Source organism: Benincasa hispida, chromosome 12 (genome assembly GCF_027475165.1).
Source record: "Benincasa hispida cultivar pf3 chromosome 12, pf3_genome.v1.1, whole genome shotgun sequence".
In the NCBI taxonomy this organism is placed as follows: Eukaryota; Viridiplantae; Streptophyta; class Magnoliopsida; order Cucurbitales; family Cucurbitaceae; genus Benincasa; species Benincasa hispida.
In genome coordinates, this window is record NC_143489.1 from 52,603,358 (window position 1) to 52,624,940 (window position 21,583).

The 21,583-nt window shown below is 32.0% G+C and overlaps 2 protein-coding genes across 3 annotated transcripts; one reads left to right on the forward strand and one right to left on the reverse strand.

The window, feature by feature from the left end:
* The first annotated feature begins 8,138 nt into the window (after positions 1–8,138).
* On the forward strand, positions 8,139–13,676 carry LOC120068195 (purple acid phosphatase 15). Of its 2 annotated transcripts, none has more exons than XM_039019905.2 (8): positions 8,139–8,660; positions 10,510–10,701; positions 10,812–11,148; positions 11,332–11,549; positions 11,629–11,819; positions 12,689–12,973; positions 13,185–13,353; positions 13,436–13,676. In XM_039019905.2, exons 1-7 carry the CDS (start codon positions 8,396–8,398, stop codon positions 13,338–13,340), a joined length of 1,644 nt encoding a protein of 547 aa, XP_038875833.1. In that variant the 5' UTR covers positions 8,139–8,395; the 3' UTR covers positions 13,341–13,353; positions 13,436–13,676. The 2 variants fall into 2 exon arrangements, with proteins under 2 accessions (XP_038875833.1, XP_038875834.1); XM_039019906.2 differs by having other exon boundaries at positions 13,185–13,301.
* A 384-nt stretch (positions 13,677–14,060) lies between these two features.
* LOC120068196 (Carbohydrate-binding X8 domain superfamily protein) lies at positions 14,061–18,404 on the reverse strand. Its single transcript, XM_039019907.2, has 3 exons — positions 17,998–18,404; positions 17,120–17,153; positions 14,061–14,616 (listed from the first exon to the last, which is right to left on the reverse strand). Exons 1-3 carry the CDS (start codon positions 18,371–18,373, stop codon positions 14,376–14,378), a joined length of 651 nt encoding a protein of 216 aa, XP_038875835.1. The 5' UTR covers positions 18,374–18,404; the 3' UTR covers positions 14,061–14,375.
* Positions 18,405–21,583: the final 3,179 nt, after the last annotated feature.

Below are 21,583 nucleotides of genomic sequence, written 5' to 3' on the forward strand. Positions count from 1 at the left end.
TCAGCTGTCGGTCTTTAGTTGAGTGTCTAACAGTTAATGGGTGGTGGATTCTGTGACTAAAGAGTTTAGTCAATTATTCACGTACCGTTGGAGCTTCGAGCCATGGGTCCATAAGGTCCCATTGGTAGCTCAATGGATTCAAATTGAGAATCAATTATTGGTGTTGATTTAAAATGTTCAAATTGACAAGAGGTAATTCGATTATATATGATATAATCGATGTGATGTATGAGATACATCCAGTGGAGGATTAATGTAAATGAGATTTACATTAAGGACCATGACATAGAAAGAGAGCTATAGTTTATATGTTTAATGAGATGAAATATTAAAACTATAGGTTATAAATATACTATGGTAAGTTGGTTATCATATATATTTATAATAATATTAATTATTGGATAGTTATTTATTTTTCTCTAATAACCAATTGAGTGGGAGGTTATTGGTGGTTTCATGGTAATTGTGAGATAAAAGAAAAAATGTTTTTCTAAATTTAGTAAATTTGAGAAAGTTGCTATTCTCTGCAAGTTACTCACAATGACTACCAAGCAAATTATATTTACTAAACGACAGCTGAAGAGAGACTAGACGATCGTGGAGTGACTCTACACGACAGTTCACTTAGCTGGCCGATTAGCTAAACAATCGTGCAACTTTTGCTAAATGATCACATGACATTTGTTAAATGATTGGGCATCGTCTATGCGATAGACTTGTCATCTCCCACTTGCTCAATCGTTTACACGATTGTTCTTCCTTCGGTCTCGTCCTCTAACCAAATCCACACAGAGTTGACATTTCTGGATTCTCACACTGAGAATACTAAGATAGCCATTATGGTGGTGTAGTACTCAACTCGACATAGTCGAGGTTTTTGGAGGCCGTTCACTGTGTTCCTGATCTGGGTGATCGTTGTGTTCATGATCACTGTGATCATACAGTGTAGCGGTTGTAGTGTTCGAGCGTTCGAGTTTGGAGTCTTGTTGTTTGTTCGAGCGTTCGTGATCAAGGGTAGTTGAAGATGAGTCTTCAAAGGTATGTTAATTCTATCCCTTGATCATACGTAAAACATGCTGTAATTTCGTTTTATGCATAGCCTGTATGTTTCCGTTTCTTGATTGTAATTGTTAATGTTCATATACAAATGAAATTTGGAAAGATCCTTCCGCTACTCATGGAAATCCTCATGTCTGATTTCCTTCAGCCCTGAGATCGGGGAAAGAGTGAATTCCTTCTTGTATAGCTATCCCTGCTTCTTAATTAGACGAATCCCCAAAATGGTAGGCTTATTGAGTCGATAATTTGGCCACCCTCACCCATACAAATCAAAGAACTGTCTTTATAGACAGGAGTTCACAATTCACTCAGGATTCAAGTCATATTACCCATGGTCATCCAGGTGAAAAGTAAGTCTTTATTATGAATAGTGATATATAATGAGACTAAACATTTCGTGGTCCGGTCTTATACAAACTCCTTTGTATAGAATATCCCCGCTCACATGTCTCAACATGAATGATCAGAATCAGATCATTTGTAGCACTTTACAACAATTTAACATCTACAAAGCGGGTCATACTCGTAGTGTCACAAGGATAAGGTATCCAGCCTTATCCATCTACTACAGATCATTTAGGTTATCACTTAAACATGATCCACCCGTATATCTCTACATACAGTTTTAAGCTACAAGATAACATTAGATGTTAGTTTATTGGTTTGTGGTTAATGTAATGAAAAATTGAAATAAAACATCATATATTTTATTAAATTAATAAGATGTTTGTACATTACAATTCCAAACTATAGGACCCTACGAGATTTAGGGCATCAACCCCACAGTTACTCCATGTCGTCCTACCATCACAAAGAATATCGATATTGGTAGAAATGAACCTAGGCCATATATCCCTTGTAATCAGACATTTCCAAACTAAATGCATAGTTGATTCCACACGTTTTTTTTGTAAAAAAAACACACTAAATATCAGAATCAATCCCTTTCTTATTAAGGTTTATATTACAAGGAATAAAATCTTGGATAAATTTTCAACAACATATCTGTTGGGATTGATGTCCCAAATCTCTTATATTTTCGTAGTTTGTAAACTTCTGTAAATAAATTGTCATCAATAAAATAATTGTCATTTTATGTGCATTAACTTCCGATAAATTGATATCACATGTTATTTTATGAAACTTAGACATGTATGTGGAGATATATAGGTGGATCATGTTTAAGTAATAACCTGAATGGTCTGTTGTAGATGGATAAGGTTGGGTACCTTATCCTGGTGACACTACGAATACGACTCAGTTTGTAATTGTACAATTGTTGTAAAGTGTTACAAATGATTTGATCTTGATCATTCATGCGGAGACATGTGAATGGACTATTCTATACAAAGAGTTTGTATAAGATTGGACCACAAAATGATTAGTCTTTCTTTATAACGTCATTACTTGAAGAGACTTACATTTCACTAGGATGACCATATGTGACTTAACCTAAATTCTGAGTGATTCGTAAACTCCTATCTAGAGGACAGTTCTTTGATTTGTATGGGTGAGAGTTGTTGGCTTTTTGGCCCTTAACCTCAAATTAATTAATTAATATTTTGATGATAACAAACATGTTTTTATTTATTGGAAACTTAAGTGTTTTGAAGTGTCTATTGCATAGTGCTTGAAACAACGACTCCAAAACAATTTGAATCGCCCAAATAGGAGCTCAAACGAAGAAGATGTAGGCGAAACAAGCTTAACAGAAAAATCCCGAGGGGATGAAGTGACTTTTTTTTAATCAAAGTGGGCCAATTAAAGGTGCCACTTCGAGCATGAGAGGAATGACACATGATGGAATTTTATTTTTGGATTGGTTTTAAAATGAAAATGAATTTAAAAAGAAAAAAAATTTAATATTATTTTATGTCTGTGTCTATTGGCTAGTTGGACACATGATAAATTTTTACTTTTTGTTGTCTATGTCTATTGGCTAGTTGGACACATGATAAACTTTTACTTTTTGTTGGGTTTTAGATATATATATTATATATATATATATAATATATATAATATATATATATATATATATATATAATATATATATATATATATTATGCTCGTGTTTAACGACTAGTTTGGTTTAAATTTCCACCATTCAATTTTCTTTTCCAAGACCCAATGACCCAATTAAATGTGGTTTCTAACAAATTTTCTTCTTTATTTAAACTCATGTTCTTCTCCAAATGTTTAGAACAATTTTCATAATTTTCAATCCTCTCCAAAAGTACAAAGCTTCCATTGTTGCTTTCTCCAAGCTTCAATTTTCTTCTTTTCATCTTTTTCTTGAGAGAGATATTTTAAGTTGTGAGGATTGATTCATTGAGAGCTTTAATCTGTAAATCTACTATTTGAGAGAATTTTTCTCATATCGTGCTTCATTCCAAACCCATTGTAAGGGTTGCTCTTGACCTGAAAAAAGAGTTGCAATGGTTTGATCCTTAACTGTGGAAAGGTTCGAGTCTGTTCTTGTGTCCAAAAAAAAAAAAAAAAGAACGTTATAACGGTTTGAGTGACAAACCCAAGAGGAGCTTGGGAAGTGGATGTAGGCCAATTGTGCTGAACCACTATAAAATTCTCAGTGTCAATTTCTCTATCCCTCAACTATTTAATTTTACAATTAATTTGTTCTTAAATTTTATTACTTGAAATTATTTGCAATTTTTCTTCTTAAATTTAATTGCTCATATATGTTTATTTTGATTGGTATTTCTTAAATTTATATATCATTTACCAATCATTTTATTAGATTTAAAAATTGTGCTTTAAAGTGTGATGATTAATTTCTTGTTTAATTCAAAGTGTGATGGTTAATTTCTTGTTTAATTCAAAGTGAAATTATTTGCATAAATTTATTATTTAAATTACTTGTTAGCAAAAAGTTTGTTAATTTGTTTAATTGGGCTCACATTAGTAAAAAGTTTTAATTAGTTTGATTAAACCCTATTCACCTCCTTAGGGTTGCTATACTGATCCTACAAGAGTGGTCAGATTCGCTGACTCAATATGCCTACCATTTTAGGGATTCGTCTGAGTGGGGAGCTAGGAACTCAACTCCACAAGATGGAGTTCACTCACTCCCTTTGTTAGGATAAGTAGATGAAGTGCTCCCTTAAGAGCTGATTCTGGGTCTTAAACAATGAGAGCCCCCACCTTCTCACCGGCTAAAGAGGGGGTACGGTCGTTATAGTTGGACTATGACTAATGGTTCATTAGAGAGATCCGTGGTACTTAAGAAGTTAGATATAACTATATGGATAAAATGGTATTTTTGACCCGTAAGTTAAATATAACTTACGAGTAATTCGTGAAGGGTCAATGCATTGTTAATTGGTTATATCCAATAGATACAAAAATATATTTACAGTGCGAATAGTGCAGCTGCCAGTCTTTAGTGGAATGACTAACAATTAATAAATGTTGATTAATTTGATTAAAGAGTTTAATCAATCAATCGCGTATCATTGAAGCTTTAATCTGTAGGTCCATAAGGTCATATTGTTAGCTCAATAAGGTTTAATGAGAATCAAATTAATTTTGGTTTAATTTGAATTGTTCAAATTAATTAAAGGGAATTAATTGTATGAGATATAATTAATATAATATATGTTGGTCAGTACATTATATTATAAAGTATAATGTATGTGATACATTATAATATAAAGTTTTAATGAGAGAATTAAACATTTGATTATGATTCAAATATTGATTATATGAATATGATTCATATAAAACTATAGGTTAAAATTAATATGAATATGATTTATATTAATATTATAAGTTATATGAGACAATTATAAACTATAGGTTTTATTATATGTGATAAAATAAACCATAGATTATATATTATATACTATATAATATATAGTTTAATTATATTAATTAATTAATATGATTAAATTAAAATTGATTTTTGAATTTTGAATTCAAAATCAATAACTCCTAGGAGTTATTAATTAAATGAAACATAATTTCTATCAAATAAAAATGCATTCCCTTCACCAAAATTAACGTAGAAGCCCACTCAATTTTTCTGTGATTCTTACCTTGAAAAGAACAAGGAAATCTCCTTTGTGGTGGTATTTAAGGAGTTCGTGTTGAATTCGAGAGAAGTTCTCTATTCGAGGGAGTGGACATCACGATTCGTGATCACACCAAAGAGGAAGCGAGAGGAATGATTCTTCAAGAGTTAGTATTAATTTCTTCCATTTTCCTCTCTAAAATCATAGTAGATGCATGCTTAAGGGTGCATGTTTCTGTCTCCTTAGTTTAATTAAGATTTTGTAAAACGAATATCTAAGACACTGACGTTCTTACGCTTCTGTGGTGGGAATTTTAATCCTTTCAATATCTTGGTCTTTAGAGGGGCCAGGGCCTTCCAAAAGGATGTCCAACTATGGTTCGAAGACTTTTCACTAGAGGAATATGGATAAAAAAAGCTTAGAAAGATGTAATCCGAAGTATGCACTTTTAACTGTAAATATTCATTTTTTTTTTCAAAATCCCAAATGATCCATTGGTTTATACTTTCTACTTTAGTTTTTTTCCTCCTTTTTTATTATTAAAATGCTCAATACACTTTTCTAAAACCTTCAACAACTTTCATATTTTCAACACCTTACAACTCTAACACATTTTGGAGTATTAATAATAGTGCAAGTGGAAGATGAAAGACCCTTTCTTTTCCTCTTCCAAATAATAATGAGAGAATTTATGAAAGAAAATGAAAGGTTTATAAGTTATTTGAAGAAAAAGAAAGGTTTATGTAATTAACAAATACATATAATTATGTAAAACTAATTTTCATTTAATTAATATCTACTTTAATTAAGACCTATTTTATGTAATTAGAAAACATACATGTAATTAATAAAACTACTTTTTTTTTATTTAATTTATATATATACTTTAATTTAATATCATACAAACAAATTCTCTCTATTATTTAATATGAATCAAATTCATATTAAGTTTGATATTTTCTCTTAAATTATATCTCATATAATTTTATATAAATAATTTCTTTTATTAGTTTGAACAATTTAAATTAATCCAAATTAATTTGATTCTCATTTTTATCCCAATTGAGCTAACAAGGAGACCATATAGGCCTATAGTTTAAAGCTTCAATAGTACTCGATTAATTAATCAAACTCTTTGATTATAGTAATCAACTTTCATTAACTTTCAGTCACTCCACTAAAGACTAACAACTGCACTTTTTCATTACATATATATTTTTGTGTCCATTGGATATAATCAAGGTGCGTTGACTCTTCACAAATTACTCATAAGTACAGTTAGACCAAAAATTACCGTTTTGCCCATGTAGTTACATCTAACTCTCTAAGTACCACTGATCCCTCTAATGAACAATAAGCCATAGTCCAACTATGACCAAACTCCTCTCTCGTTAGGAGAGGGTGTGACACCACATTGTTCAAACCTCGAAATCAGCTCTCAAAGGAGCAACTTATTTACAGTTTCTAACTATAAATAAATAATTCCTTCTTGTATAGCTGTGTTCCAAACTCTTTAATCAGACGAATCCCTAAAATGGTAAGCATATTGAGTTGGGGAAACTGACCATTCTCACCTATACAAATCAAAGGACCGTTTTCATAGGCAGGAGTTCACAACTCACTCAGGATTCAGGTAAGTCATCTAAGGTCATCTTGATGAAATGCAAGTCTCATCTATCAGTGACGTTATATAGAGAGACTATACATTTCGTGGTCTGGTTTTATACAAACTCTTTGCATAGAACACCCCTACTCATATGTCTACACATAAATGATTAGGGTCAAACCAGTTGTAGCACTTTACAACAATTGTAACAACTACAAAGCAGACTATATTCGTAGTGTTATCAAGATAAGGTATCTAGCCTTATCTATCTACTACAGACTGTTTAGGTTATCACTTAAACATGATCCGTCTGTATGTCTCTACATACATGTTTAAGTTTCAGAAAATAACTCTGGATCTTAGTTTATTGGTTTTTTTTGTGGATAAATGCAACTAAATCATAAATAAAATACCTATTTATTTTATTAGATAAATAAATTGTTTGTACAATATAATTACAACTACAAGACTCATGAGATTTAGGGCATCAACCCTAACACCTTCAACTTTTCAAATATTTGTTTTTGAAACTATAGAAATTCACAATTGAAAGTTAAAATACATCTTGTGTTAGAGTCATAAATTTTTATAGAAAGGAAAAAGTTTTTTCCCTAATTGTTTATATATGATCTTTCTCTTCTTAACATTTGAAGATTCTCTAAAATAAATACATCTCAATTACTACTTAATTAAGAAAAATTTAGCAAAATAAATAAGTAAAATTCAAAGGATATTTTTAAACCACAAATTTATTTTGTCAATGCCTTCGCTTTTCCTTAACTACAATATTAAACAATTGACTATATTCATATGATATTTATTAGCCTTATCCTATTAAATTAAATTATATAAATATTAAAAAAACTCAACTATCTCTATCTTGATTCTTTTAAAAGTTACAATATTATCATTTTTTCTTTATTCATGTTCTTTCATAAACTACTATAGTAGTAGAAATACTTTAAAATTTAAAATCATACATGCAACTTAAAATAATTTGATAATGACTTAAAATAAAATCTTGAATCCTTAGAACATTCAAGATCTTCGTCACATTATTTTATATTCAAGATCTTATTCGAAAATTTAAGTGATTTTTTATGCAAATATAATTTTGAAATGTTGACCAAAGATGAAAATTAATATTCTAATTTGTACTAGAATAGGACTAGTTTTAGAACAAAGATAAACTTTACATATATATATATATTTTTATTATTAAAAGAATTCAAAGATGTATTAAAGAAAGACCTACTCTAAAGATTGAGGGGTAGAATGGTAATTTAACTTACAACTGAAACACGCCTCGAAACAATAAATGCCGTTCGGCGTTTAAAAAATCTCTTTTTTCTTTTTTCTTTTTTTTATGAAGGAAAAAAGACTCAAGTTTTTGAATAATACAGAATGCTCCTGAATTAACAAAAGAAACCGCCAGCATAAAGCATTTTTTTCAATCTGTCAGTCTCGAATTCGTAGTTGTGGAGAAATTCGCTCTCTCAGAAAGGAACCCATTCGCATGATAGAGAAGAATGGACGTCATCTCCTTTGTCGCCATTGTTCATTGCCTTCACATGGGGATTCCACCATGTTTCTTCTTTTCGCCCCCTCAATTTGATCGCCATTTAAATCCCCTTCCCTCTCGTTTCTCCTCACCCCACTGCTTAATTTTCATCTGGGGTTTCAAAATTCTCCAGCCAGGCAAATGGGTCTCTTCCCATTTGCCGTTCTTTTGCTCTCTTCCTTGTTTCTTTTGAGGTTTTCTTCGGTTTATGGAAGAATTCCGACTACCGTTGAAGGGCCGTTTAAGCCTGTGACTGTCCCGCTTGATAAGAGCTTCCGAGGGATGGCCGAGGACTTGCCGGAAACTGATCCCAGAGTTCAGAAAAACGGGGGTCAGTTTGAGCCGGAACAGATTTCTGTTTCTCTTTCTGCAGATTATGACTCCGTTTGGATTTCCTGGATTACAGGTTTTTCAAATACTTCTTGTTGATAGTTTTGGATATGACTAATTTAATTGTGTATTTGCTTGTTTGTTTTGCTTAATTGCTCGGTTGAAGATGCTTTTGCTTGCTTAAATTATCAATTCCCCTGTTATGAGATTGAATTATGTGAGATTACTTTGTTGGCAAGCTTCGTTGAGTTAAGCTCTGGAAATTCTATCTGGACTGATTGTGTGTATGTTTAGTGTTTGAAAAAACGCATAAAAGACACCCCTTCTGACATAAGCTTCAATTGGAGATAGTATTTGGCAAGGATGGCCCACGGTTTGACACTGGTAGAACTATTAGAGAGAAATTAAAAAATGTAATATGTGAAAGATGGATGGAATGGAAGCTAAGCCAAGCAAATGGTATAATGCTCCCGACAAAGGTAGTAACAACAATAATAAAAAAAAAGAAATGAGAATAGACACAAGAAAATGATAACCCAGTTTGGTGTAACCACACTTACGTCTGGGAGGCTTTTAGCTTGGATGGAAAGAGTTTCACTAGTGATGATAAGCGTTTATAGAGTAACAAATAACCGATAGTTACACTATCTAATTTTACATGTAGCTAGCTACTAGTGAGCAAATAAGGCTCCCCCAACTATAATGCTTCTTGTAGATGAGTCTACAGATTCAGACTACCCCTAACTCTGATGTCGTCTTACATAAACTTCACCATTCAACTAGTTCTTCACATCAACTGAATAAACTCAAATAAAATTACTCATGCAATATAGCAACTTAGACAGACCAATGTCTTCAATATCGAAACACACCACAACTACCTTTTTACCATCAGAATTTTTCTTTCAAAATCAAAAGCGGCTTACCCTAACCACCAGCAAACAGGAGAAATATATGAAACCCCAAAAGGAAAAAATCTCACATACATAAGGAAAGAATGCAACGGCCAACATAAAGGCAAGCAGACCGAACCAAAACTTGCAACAAATCAGGAAAGAATATTCAGCAACCATACCGGTACATGAAGTCAGAGACAAAATAAACAACAAGAGAGATGAAAGAAAATATAAATGCCAAGAGTAGTAACAAATGAACATAAATTGGGTGGTTTCTCGAATTGATATTTCTGCCGAGGAGTTGGCCATTTTTTATTGAAAGGTTGCATGTTTTGCACCTATGAAATGCATGGTTCACCCTCTGCATCGGACACTCTAGTTTGGCTAGTGGGGCCAACAGGTATTGAATATTTGGATACTCCGATACTTATGTGACATGTATTGGACTCTTTATTGCACAATAGGTATGTATTAAACACTATTGTACGATGTCAATGTAAGCCCAAAATTTGTTATGAATGTATTGAACACTTGTTAAATATACTAAATAGACACTATGGTGACCACCTACCTAGGATTTAATATCCTATAAATTTCTTGACACCCAAATGTCATAGGGTCAGGTGGATTATCCCGTGAGATTAGTTGAGGTGCACGTAAGTTGGCCCGAACACTCAAGGATATGAAAAAAATAAAGATATACTAAATAGACATATAATAATATACGACAGAGAAAATTTGTAACCAAAATACATCAAACTCATTTGTTTTAGTATATAAATGTATAATCTTGTTGAGGTGTATATTTGAGAAAACGTGTCCTTGTCCTATATTTTAAAAAAAGTGTGTCAATGTATCCATATCTCGTATCCGTATCTATGCTTCTTAGGTCACCCTTCCCCATATGAGGAGAATGAATAATTTTTCATTGGAGAGTTTTTTCCCCCTCTTCCTCTTCCTCCAAAGAGATTTGAATGTAACGTTATGTGAGCCATTAGGCCAATTCAGTGAGATTTGACTGATGTGCAGGGGACTTTCAAATTGGAGACGACATTCAACCACTAGATCCTGAAAGAGTTGCGAGTATTGTCACGTATGGGGAGTTCAGAATGCCGATGAATAACCAAGCAGAGGGTTATTCCCTTATCTATAATCAACTTTATCCTTTTGAAGGCCTCAGGAACTATACTTCTGGAATTATACACCATGTTCGTCTAACGGGTATGATCAATTCCAATTATAACTCTAATGTTTTACTTTCTTAAAATACCTGGTTTCATCCATTAGAAGATTTCTGGAGCTCTCTTATTATTATTATTTTTTTCTGACAGGATTGGAGCCTGATACTTTGTACCAATATCAGTGTGGAGACCCTTCAGTTGCAGAAGAAATGAGTGATGTATATTATTTCAGAACTATGCCTGTTTCTGGGCCGAAGAGTTATCCTAATAGAATAGCAGTGGTTGGTGATTTGGGTCTTACATACAACACTACATCAACAGTTAATAATATTTTGAGTAACCATCCTGACCTTGTTCTATTGATTGGGGATGTGAGTTATGCCAACTTATACCTTACAAATGGCACTGGCTCTGATTGTTACTCTTGTTCCTTTCCCAAAACTCCTATTCATGAAACTTATCAGCCTCGTTGGGATTACTGGGGAAGGTGAGTCGGGTTTTCCTGCTTTTCTTCCTTTATTTTGAAAATCGAAACTTGTCTTGCAAAATTGTTAAGTATTCAAATATTAGGTTCTTTTAGAAACCGTTATGCAACCTTCTTTAGCTAGTTGAAAAGAAAGCACCTAGCGCAATTTTAGGAAATGATCTTTTATAGCTTTTCTATTGTCAGGTATATGCAGCCTCTAGTATCCAAAGTTCCATTAATGGTGGTGGAAGGGAACCATGAGATAGAACCACAAGCTGAAAATCAAACATTTGCAGCTTATAGTTCCCGATTTTCATTCCCATCTGAAGAGAGTAACTCGTATTCGACATTTTACTACTCTTTCAATGCAGGTGGCATTCATTTTATAATGCTTGGTGCCTACATTTCATATGAAAAATCAAGTAAATCCACAACCTGCCCCTCTTTTCTTAATCCTTTAGATTAAAAAGCTTGATATTGACTGTTTTTCACCCGGTGCAGGTGATCAATACAAATGGCTAGAGCAAGACCTGGCCAAAGTTGACAGGAAAGTTACTCCATGGTTGATAGCTACATGGCACCCACCCTGGTACAGCACCTACACTGCTCATTATAGAGAAGCAGAGTGCATGAAAGTGGCAATGGAAGACTTGCTCTACAAGTATAAAGTTGACATAGTTTTCAACGGCCATGTATGTCCTCTTTATTTCATAATTTTTCTCGTTCTCTCTATTTCGGCATTTTTTGTCGCGACTAATTGGTCTATTTTAGAAAACATAACTTATGACTTGAATTGTGTTGATTGGTTCCACTCTTATAGCATTTAGAATGAACTACGGATGACCTTTGAAAATAGTGGTGAAATCTTAGTGCTTTCAAGTGTTTTTAGAATTTTAAAATTCATTTTTTTAAAAAAATGTAATGAAACTTATGCAAATTTTGAAAAGTGGTTTTAATTGCTTTGAAGTATTTTTCATTATTTCAAAAGTCATACCAAATCACCCTTAATCCATTTGAACTTTTATGTTATTTTTCCTATTCGATGCTGTTTCGCCTTCTCTTTTGCTTTTTTTTTTTCTTCACAATTTTTAAATCGTAAGCATGTCATAAGCATCTACAGCTTTTCTGCAATTAGCTGCAGATGGTCCTCTCTCTCTCTTTCCTCTCTCTCTTTTTTTTTTTTTTTTTTTCGCCCAATTTAAGTACATAACAAATATTTGAATGGTTAAATGCATATTTACATACACAACATTGTTCATATTTGTTAGGTCTCCAAACCCATAAAATATATGAAACTAATATAGTGCAATATTAAGAATAAATTACGACATAAAACAAGATATTTGAGGTACTTGCACCCTCCCTCTCGAGATCTCTCCCAAGCCCTAATTTACGCACCCATTGCTTTAACTCCCTCTATTTATAACTAAACTCCTCATGACTATCTCCCTACCTAATTACTAATATACGCTCGGTACTATCCTACTAATATTTCCAAACGTCCCTTACTATTAACTCTCACAATATTGTTTCTGATTGGGGGTATAAATTCACGATCCAGGTTCATGCCTATGAGAGGTCAAATAGAGTATATGACTACACTTTGGATCGTTGTGGTCCTGTCTACATAACAGTAGGTGATGGAGGTAACCGAGAGAAAATGGCAATTGAACATGCTGATGAACCTGGGAACTGTCCAGACCCATCCTCGACACCAGATGAATACATGGGCGGCTTCTGTGCATTCAATTTCACATCAGGCCCAGCTGAAGGAAAATTCTGCTGGGATCAGCAACCTGATTACAGTGCATATCGTGAAAGTAGTTTTGGCCATGGCATTTTGGAGGTTCACCTTCCCCCTCTCTTTCTCTCTTAGTTGCTCGAACAATATTTCATTTCTATGTCATATCGATAATGGTAATTTCATGGCAAGGATGGCAAAAGAAACCCACACACACTCGCATACCAAAAAGAAAAATACACTCTGGAAACTTCTTTCTGTGTTCAGGCTGAACGTGATGTTCGAAGTGTGGGGAACTAAAGAGTATTCTTCGCAGGTGAAAAATGAAACTCATGCGTTATGGACTTGGCATCGAAATCAGGACTCATATAAATCAGTTGGGGATATAATCTACATTGTACGACAACCAGAAATTTGTGTAATTGAGCAGAAGGTACATACATACAGACATGGAAAACAAGGAGATATGTGACAGTATAACCATGGTACATATTGTTGATAGACACCCTGGTGTTATCAATTGCCATATAGAAAATTTTCTGAGCTTCTCATCATGTTCTTATTTAGGTTCCTACTCAATGAATTCAGCCACCAGTCTTGAGCACACAAAGAAAGAAAAACAGGTAAGCTATATAAGGAGGTTCAGAATTATACTTGGTTTCATCAATTGGGTTTGTATTCTTTTGTAACTCTACAGTATTGATGCTCTCTAAAGTTTTCTTGAGGCATTTATAATAGAGATACATTAGGATGTGATTTAACACTCCAATATTATTGCCTGAGGTGAACCATAACTCTTTATCCATTTCATCTTAGCCTCATTGAAGCATTTTAGTTTAGTCTCTTAACTTCACCTTAAAAAAAAAGTTTTAAACTTTTGGTATTGTCAAAATACCATTTTAATTTCCATACTTTCTTTTGGTATTGGTCAAAATACCATTTTAATTTCCATACTTTGAAGTTTGTTCAATTTTAGTCTTTACATTTTTATTTTATTACTTAGACTTTTGCAAAAATGAATTATTCGTCTTTGTTTATCTAATTATTTAATAGACATCGACCAACCTAATTGTTCAATTTCTGCATGAACAAGTCTTATGCATAAGTGCAAGTGAACTCTTGAGTTTAGGAACTAAAACAAAATATTTGAAAGTCGTGACTAATTCACAATTAAAAAGGGTAATTTTAGGACTGGAGAAATTGAACTCAATAGTTGAACCTTCAAAACTAGAAGTTAGTCATGTACATAGTCAAGTACAAGAATCAAATTAAACCATTGAATTGAATGGGTAAATCCCCTAAAGAAAGTGGGAGACTTGTGAAACCTTAACTAAACCTACCTGATTTTACCTATGTCATTTAGTTTTCACCAAAAAAAAAAAAAAAGGTTTTAAAACATCCAAATAAAAACTACATTTGATCAAACCTTTGGAAGCCTCACCATTTCTAACAAAACTGAATAAACCCTCTGCACATTCCCACCCCATCTATAGCCCTCCTACATTGTTTATGAAGGGAGTGAGATAGCAATTGAAAACAAGACTAAGACTAAGAGTTTCGGGACCGTAAAACTCGAAGACGCTCTCGAGTTGGTTGGAGACGAGGTTGATGTCGGATTGTATACTGGATTTAGTCCATTCGTGTCACTGGTACCACCATTGTTGAAGCTTGGTGTGGTTGTAGCTGGCACCGTTATTGTCGGGCTTGTGTTTGTGGGAGGGCTCGGTGTGATTGCTCCTCCTGCAGCACTGGAAAAGAATCACAAATGATCTTTGTTAGATAAGTTTCTCCAAATAAGACAGATATAGAACAATATTGTGTAATTTGGGATATGTGGGACATAGAAAGATTCTTGAATAAAACATGGGCCAAACGAATGAAGGAAAGAAAGAGAAGCAAAAGATTTGAAGACAAAATGGTCTCAAAGAATAGATTCTTAGGGGACAAAGACAACCCAACAACATCTTCTGATACATTACATCTTTCCCATCATGCCACTCAATCTATCATTCTTATTCTCTCTCTTTCTTCTTTCTATTAAAAAACATAAAAGTTACAATATCCACACTATTTTAGATGAAAATTTATTCAAATAAGTAGTCAAGATGTAGCTGTCTTAGATATAAGAGAAAGGAACACCAAAAATATTTCAAATTTGCATTAAGTTGTCATCAAGGAGTATTTCTATTTTCCAATCAACATCTTTTTTGGTTCTAGTATTGATTCCTTTTAATTTTCATATATTTAAAAATTAACCATTTACGTTCACTTATTTTCTTTATTTTACAATAATATAGACCAAAACAATTGTTAGATTGAAATTACAACAATAAAAATGAATCAAAATATTGTAGATAAAAGGCATTGAATTTGATAAAGAGCTAAGAGGGACTGGATTCAATCTATGATGACCATCTACCTATAATTTAATATCCTACGAACATTCATGGATATAAAAAAAATACAACAATGAAAATGAACATTATTTTGAAATACAAAGTTTAATAGTTAGCTGAAATTTGTTTTTATAAATTAATTAGGGCAATATCTTGATACATTTTTTAAGGTATCTTTATGCATTACACTCTCATCTTATCGTAGAAGTAATGAATTAAAATATTATAAAAAAAATAAGAAGTTTACAAAAATAGTTATGGCGGGAGCGGGATAAATAAGTATTTTTTTAAAATTATAAAAAAAAGAAAAGGCAATTCAGAAAAATAAAAAGACAAGGCTGGTAGGGTCTGACAAGGGCAGTAATCAATGACCAAGCAGAGTCTGAAATGTACTACTATTGACCAGCTTTGTAGACTCCCCAAAACGCACCGTTCTGTGAAATACTCAAAAAGCTGATTTAAAAATTATAAAAGTAAATCCATGCCATCCTCACCGTTGGATCTCACCACTACCTGGGCCCCAGCCAGACTGATCCAACGGGAATATTGTTTTCACTCAATTTAAATTACTAATTTATTACCTTTAAAATCAAGCATCCCATATGTGATGTAATAATTTTTTCAAGAACATATATATATATATATATTCAAAAAATACAATATTTAGATATTTCATAAAAATTTTAAAACTATTTTCGAAATAAAAAAAAGATGGTTAGAATGTTGGGTAAAAAATTGAGTGTTTGAATATTATTCTTAGCGTCTTAATTACTCACGCATAATTTCAAGACAATGTCATTTCGATTTTCTATCCAACACACTTTATTTTAAAGTAGTTTTGAAATGTTTATAAAAAAAATTAATAGTCCTTTGAAACAACGAGTAAGTTCACAGTTTTTTCTAAAAAAAATAAAAAATTAGCCTATAATTTCACTCTTATACTTTCACTCTTTCGACAAGTTGACAAAAATTGTACTAAAAAGATTGAAAAAAAGAAGATGTCTATTTTCTTTACAAGAATAATGTTGCCTAAGAATCTTTATTTTAAAGTAGAACATAAAAGAACGAGAATTTTGGAGACAAGATGGTAAAATTTATACTTAACCTTAGCAACTCCATCACTTCAAATTTTTGGGAGAGTTTCTTATATTCTTAAATCTCATCCCAACACTATTTTTCTAAAGATAGATTCAGGAAGAAAAAAGAGGCATTATTCTTATATTCGTATTATGTCAATGAAATCTTTAGTTGAAGAACATAAACTTTTATTAATATGTTATCTTTACCTTAATATTATACGAAAGAGATCCTATTTAAGAAATCACTCGATTATAATTTAATTATTTTAGGAATAAAACAATGAAATATTAAAAAGTGTATAAGACAACGTTAAATTTCGAAAGAAGAAAATCAAGTATGGTATATTTAATGGTTAAATAAAAAAGTTATAAAAGCAACTCATATTTTTAGTGCAAACAAAGAAAAAACCCATAATGATATAAAATAATTTTCTTCAATTTCTCCTATTGATATTTCCTATTTTCTCCCCCAATCTATTTGTAAATTGACCCTAGATTTGTTGACTTAATGGGATGGGAGACAGCAAGGAAAGCAAATATAAGATTTTCATAAGACTCTTAAAAGAGAACTCATTTACTTGAACATGAAGAAATATCCACCAATTATTCATAAATACAGAATAAAATAAAAGGTTTCTATTTCCAACTAAAAAAATATTTAATATTTCTTTTTTTTTTAAGTACAATCGAATCATATTATTAACATATTCGTATGTCAATTGAGTTATATTTATTTAATTTAATATTTCATTTTAAAAATATAAAAATTAACGTACCTCGTGGAAGATGGATAAACACAAGATCCATAACCTGCACAGAACAACAATGTCAAATAATCAAACCAAACATTTATCCATTTATTCCCTTCTTTTAATACTTGTGACTCCCAAAATTAATTAAATAAAAAAGATTTTACTAAGAATTATAATACAAATAAACTTCTACACTAATTTAAATCACTCCTATGCCCAAACTTTAAAAAATTTCTTTTTGACTAACTCAAACATTATTGGATGACACACAATGTAATTAATTTGAAAACATTACTAGAAAAATTAAAATACACATTATGAGTTGTGCCACTTTGATTAAGAACAAACATATTTTGAATCTAAATCCAATCCATTTTAGTTAACTTCCATATTGTGGTAGAGAAAAAGATAAAAGGTATAAAAATAATTTAGTCTAACATAACTAGAAATGTTCCACTACAATCAAAATATGGTCCAACAATGCATCAAATTATTAAAAAAAAAAAAAAATTACCATAAATGCATTTGTTTTTAGATTTAGTATTTAAATCTTTGGCTCGTCAAAGTGAACTTAGCTTAAACTTAATTGATATATATATATATATATATATAGATTAAAAGTTGGATTTCCTTCTGTTATCTTCAACCTACATTTATTGTACTAAAAGAGTTTATAAACATGTTAATAACTAATTGATATTTTGTTTTTAGAAGTAATCTTACGAACGCTACTTCAATTTCAAACCAAAACAATGAAAATTAAAAATAGAGTTATTGTTTAGAAATTTGGCTAAAACTATGAATAAAAATTTAATTTTAGAGCCAATCCGAGCAAGCCCGACACAAAAAGAACAGAGACCCAAAAACGGAGGAGGAAGGTAGAGGGAGAGAAAGGAACGAACTTGGGTCGCTCTGGGCGATGGTGGCGGAGCCGGCGAAGTCACAGGAGCCGGGAGCCATAGCCTTGCGCTGGAAGAAGCTGTTGAAGGCGTAGGAGGCGTGGGCTTGGATGGTGTTGGGGAGGAAACAGAGTCCGTTCAACAGAATGGGATTACAGTCGGCGCCGGTGGCGCAGGCGTAGTCGAGGGCGGCTTGGAGGGCTTCGTAGCTGGCGTCGCTACGGGCCACGCACCAGTACGCGCCGTCAACGGCGGAGGTTCCGATGAGGAAAAAGAAGAGGAGGAAGGAGTGGGAGAAAACAAGTGTGGCCATTTGGGAAAGGAAAAAGAAACAGAGGGTTTGGGATGGAATGGCTTGTGTGGAAACACACAATGACATCCTACTTTCAGCTTTTTCACTTTTTTTTTTCTTCCCTTTTTTTCTTTTAAATTAGGATTTAAATATTATTGTGGTTTATTCTCGAGTTTTGTTCATTTTCGTCATTGAACTTTGAAAAATAACTCATTTCAATCCTGGTTGTTAAGTCAATAAAATATCATACGTATAGTGTGGTTTTTGAATGATTTGCCACTATCTTCGTTATGTTTAGGGATGAATAAAAATAATTTGAAATCAACCTGACTCGACTAAGATCATACATGTTAGAAGTGCAAACAAAGCCCCATATTGATTAGAGAAGAAAGTAATCATAGAGATATAAGTGAAGACAATTATCTTCATTGGCAAGTGGTCGTTTGGGTGGTACTAAAAACAAAACCATGAGAGTCTATGCCTAAAGTGGACAATATCATGTTATTGTGGAGGTTTATTGTTTTTATCAATTGGTATCAGAGCCTTTGTCTAAATCCAATTGTGTGGGTGAAATTCTCAAATTTCGAACAAAGAAATTTAAGGAACCTTATTCGTGCTCTATTTGGGTAACCTTGATTTCCCTACCTTAATAAGAGTAAGTGTGATCCGTATTTGTACTTGTGTCGGGATAAAGAGCAAGTTGACTCAATATGAAGGAGAGGTGTCTAACGATGAAAAGCAAGTGACTCGAGATGAACGAGAGGTGCCTTGGGATTTAGACTTAGAGCAAGCTCTCATGGTTGGGAGTGGACGGATTTATTCATAAGGATGCTCAAAGTGGTACTTTGTTCGTTCGGAGGATTGTTAAGAGTGTAAATAATGTCTCACATTAGTTAGATAAGAAAGTGATAATGGATATACAACTGAGGATAATTATCTCCATTTGTAAGAGATATTTTGGGTGGTACCAAAAAAAAATATATCAAAAGAATTTATGTAGACAATATCATATAATTGTAGAAATATGTAGAGGTTCGTTGTTCTTATCAAACTCGATGTTAGCTGGATTTTCCAACATTGAATTGATTGGTTGGTTGGTTAACAATAATATGCTCTCGAAAACGGTCAATTTTCATCCATGGAAACCAACTGATCAATTGTTAACATACAAGCTTAATTATATTTGTTTATTTAATGGTTTGAATTGATTAAGTTTTTTTAGTTTATATGTTTAATTAAATTTATAAATACTACTCCTAAGATAATTTTTTATTGGCTGACTGTCTGGCTCTATCAAAATAGACCATACCTAAATCTTTCTCTATTTTCTTTATTTTGTTTTTGGTTTTCTATTAATATTTTTAAAAACTAAGAGAAAGTTGAAAAACTATAATGAAGAAAATGTTGGACCAAAAATTCTTATTCCCATGGCTTTTGTATACCCATGAGCAATGACATTCGATACCCTCCAAGAGGATGAGTTTTTCATATCATTCTCTCTCATTTTTATAGAAATTATAAAGATTTTTTTTTTTTTTTAGGGATGGCTATTCAAACCCAAAAATCGAATCATTTCTAAAAATCGAACCGAATTGAAAACTCAGTGAAACAAAAAAATGTGGTTTGGTCCGGTTTGAAGAAAATTTGAAATCAAATTAATTCGGTTCAATTCGATTTCAATTTCGAAAACTGAATTTGAAATCAAACTGAACCATTTTTAACTAATATATATATATATATAAATAGTAAAACCAAATTTAAAATCTAACCATTTTTAATTTAAAGAACAAAACTGAATCTAAAATCGAATTGAACTGAACCATTTTTCAATTAAAAAATATAACATAGATTTTTTTTAAAAAAATACCAAAACTGAATTGAATTGCATATGTGTGGTTTGGTTTGAACCAATAAATTGATTCGATTTAGTTTCACATATTAACAAATTTTGTTCGGTTCGGTTTTACCATCAAAGTGAACCGAACCAAACCATTTCCACCCTTACCATTTTAGTCCCTGAGTTTGAGGAATACGTGCATTTAGTCCCTCATGTTTTAAATTGTCTACTTTAGTTTCAAAGTTTTAAAGAATATGTTTAAAAGGTTCATTCCATTAGAAAAAAAAAAAAATCATTAAGGGAGCGTTTGGCCCCCAAGTTGAGTTGGGTTGGATGGGTAAAAAAAACTCACTCACCGTTTGGTTCACCAATTATTAAAGAGTTTTATTATCTCGTTATTCACGTTAACTCACATTCTTCACCTCGTTATTCACATCAATTCTCTCAATTACTCTCCTCTTATAATAATTACGAAACAAACTCAACTCTGCGTGCCAAACGTCCGATTTGAACAAAAAAAAATTGAAAAAAACATTTTTTTAATATTATCTTGTCTCTCTTCTATCTCTCTCCCCCTCTTCGTCTCCTTATCTCAATTTATTTATTCCCTTCTATTCTTTCTCCTCTCCTTCCATTGTTAAATTTTTAGAAAATTGAAGATAAAAAAAAGTTTAGTAAAGAAGTTTGGGCTTACCTTTTATGAGTAGAATATCAGTTGAAAGCATTCTAGAAACACAAAAGCAAAAAAGAGAAAAAGAAAAAGAAAAAGAAAGGCAGAATTCCAAGCAAATTCCAATATGTAAAACTCTCATAAACATAGATCAATCACCTACTTATCTTCTTTTCCTCTTATTCTTTCTCTCTCTCACCGGGTTCATTAGAGTCAGGGAGGACGAAGAGGGCGAGACAAAATAAGAGAGATGATATAATATTAAATTTTTTTTTTTTTTTTTTTAAAAATCATCGTGCCACTTCAGTATTTAGTCAAATCAAATTTTTATTCAAATTTAATAATTTTTTAGTATAACAATCTTTTAAACCTATTCTTTAAAATTAAATTGGCCAATTTAAAACATGAGAGACTAAACGCACGTATTTTTCAAAATTTAAGAAAAAAAAAATATTTTTCCCAAATTATAATTAAATATGGGGAGATTTTAAAAATATGGTGCAATGTATCACTCAATAAATTTATCTTCCATCTTAAATTTAAATAATTGAATAAACTAAATGTTAAAGTAAGCATGAGTCAATGATAATTAACATTCTTCCTCCATAGAAGTCGTTGAAAGTTTGATCTCAATTGTTCTATTAAAACACAATCAAACTTAATTTCTTTTTTTACGTATATGTTTTGTTTTATATATTATGTTTACAAAATGGTGGATATAAATCCCTATAATTTGACTTAATTTTTTATTAAAATAATATTTTAATTTCAAAATTGTTTAGATTTAATT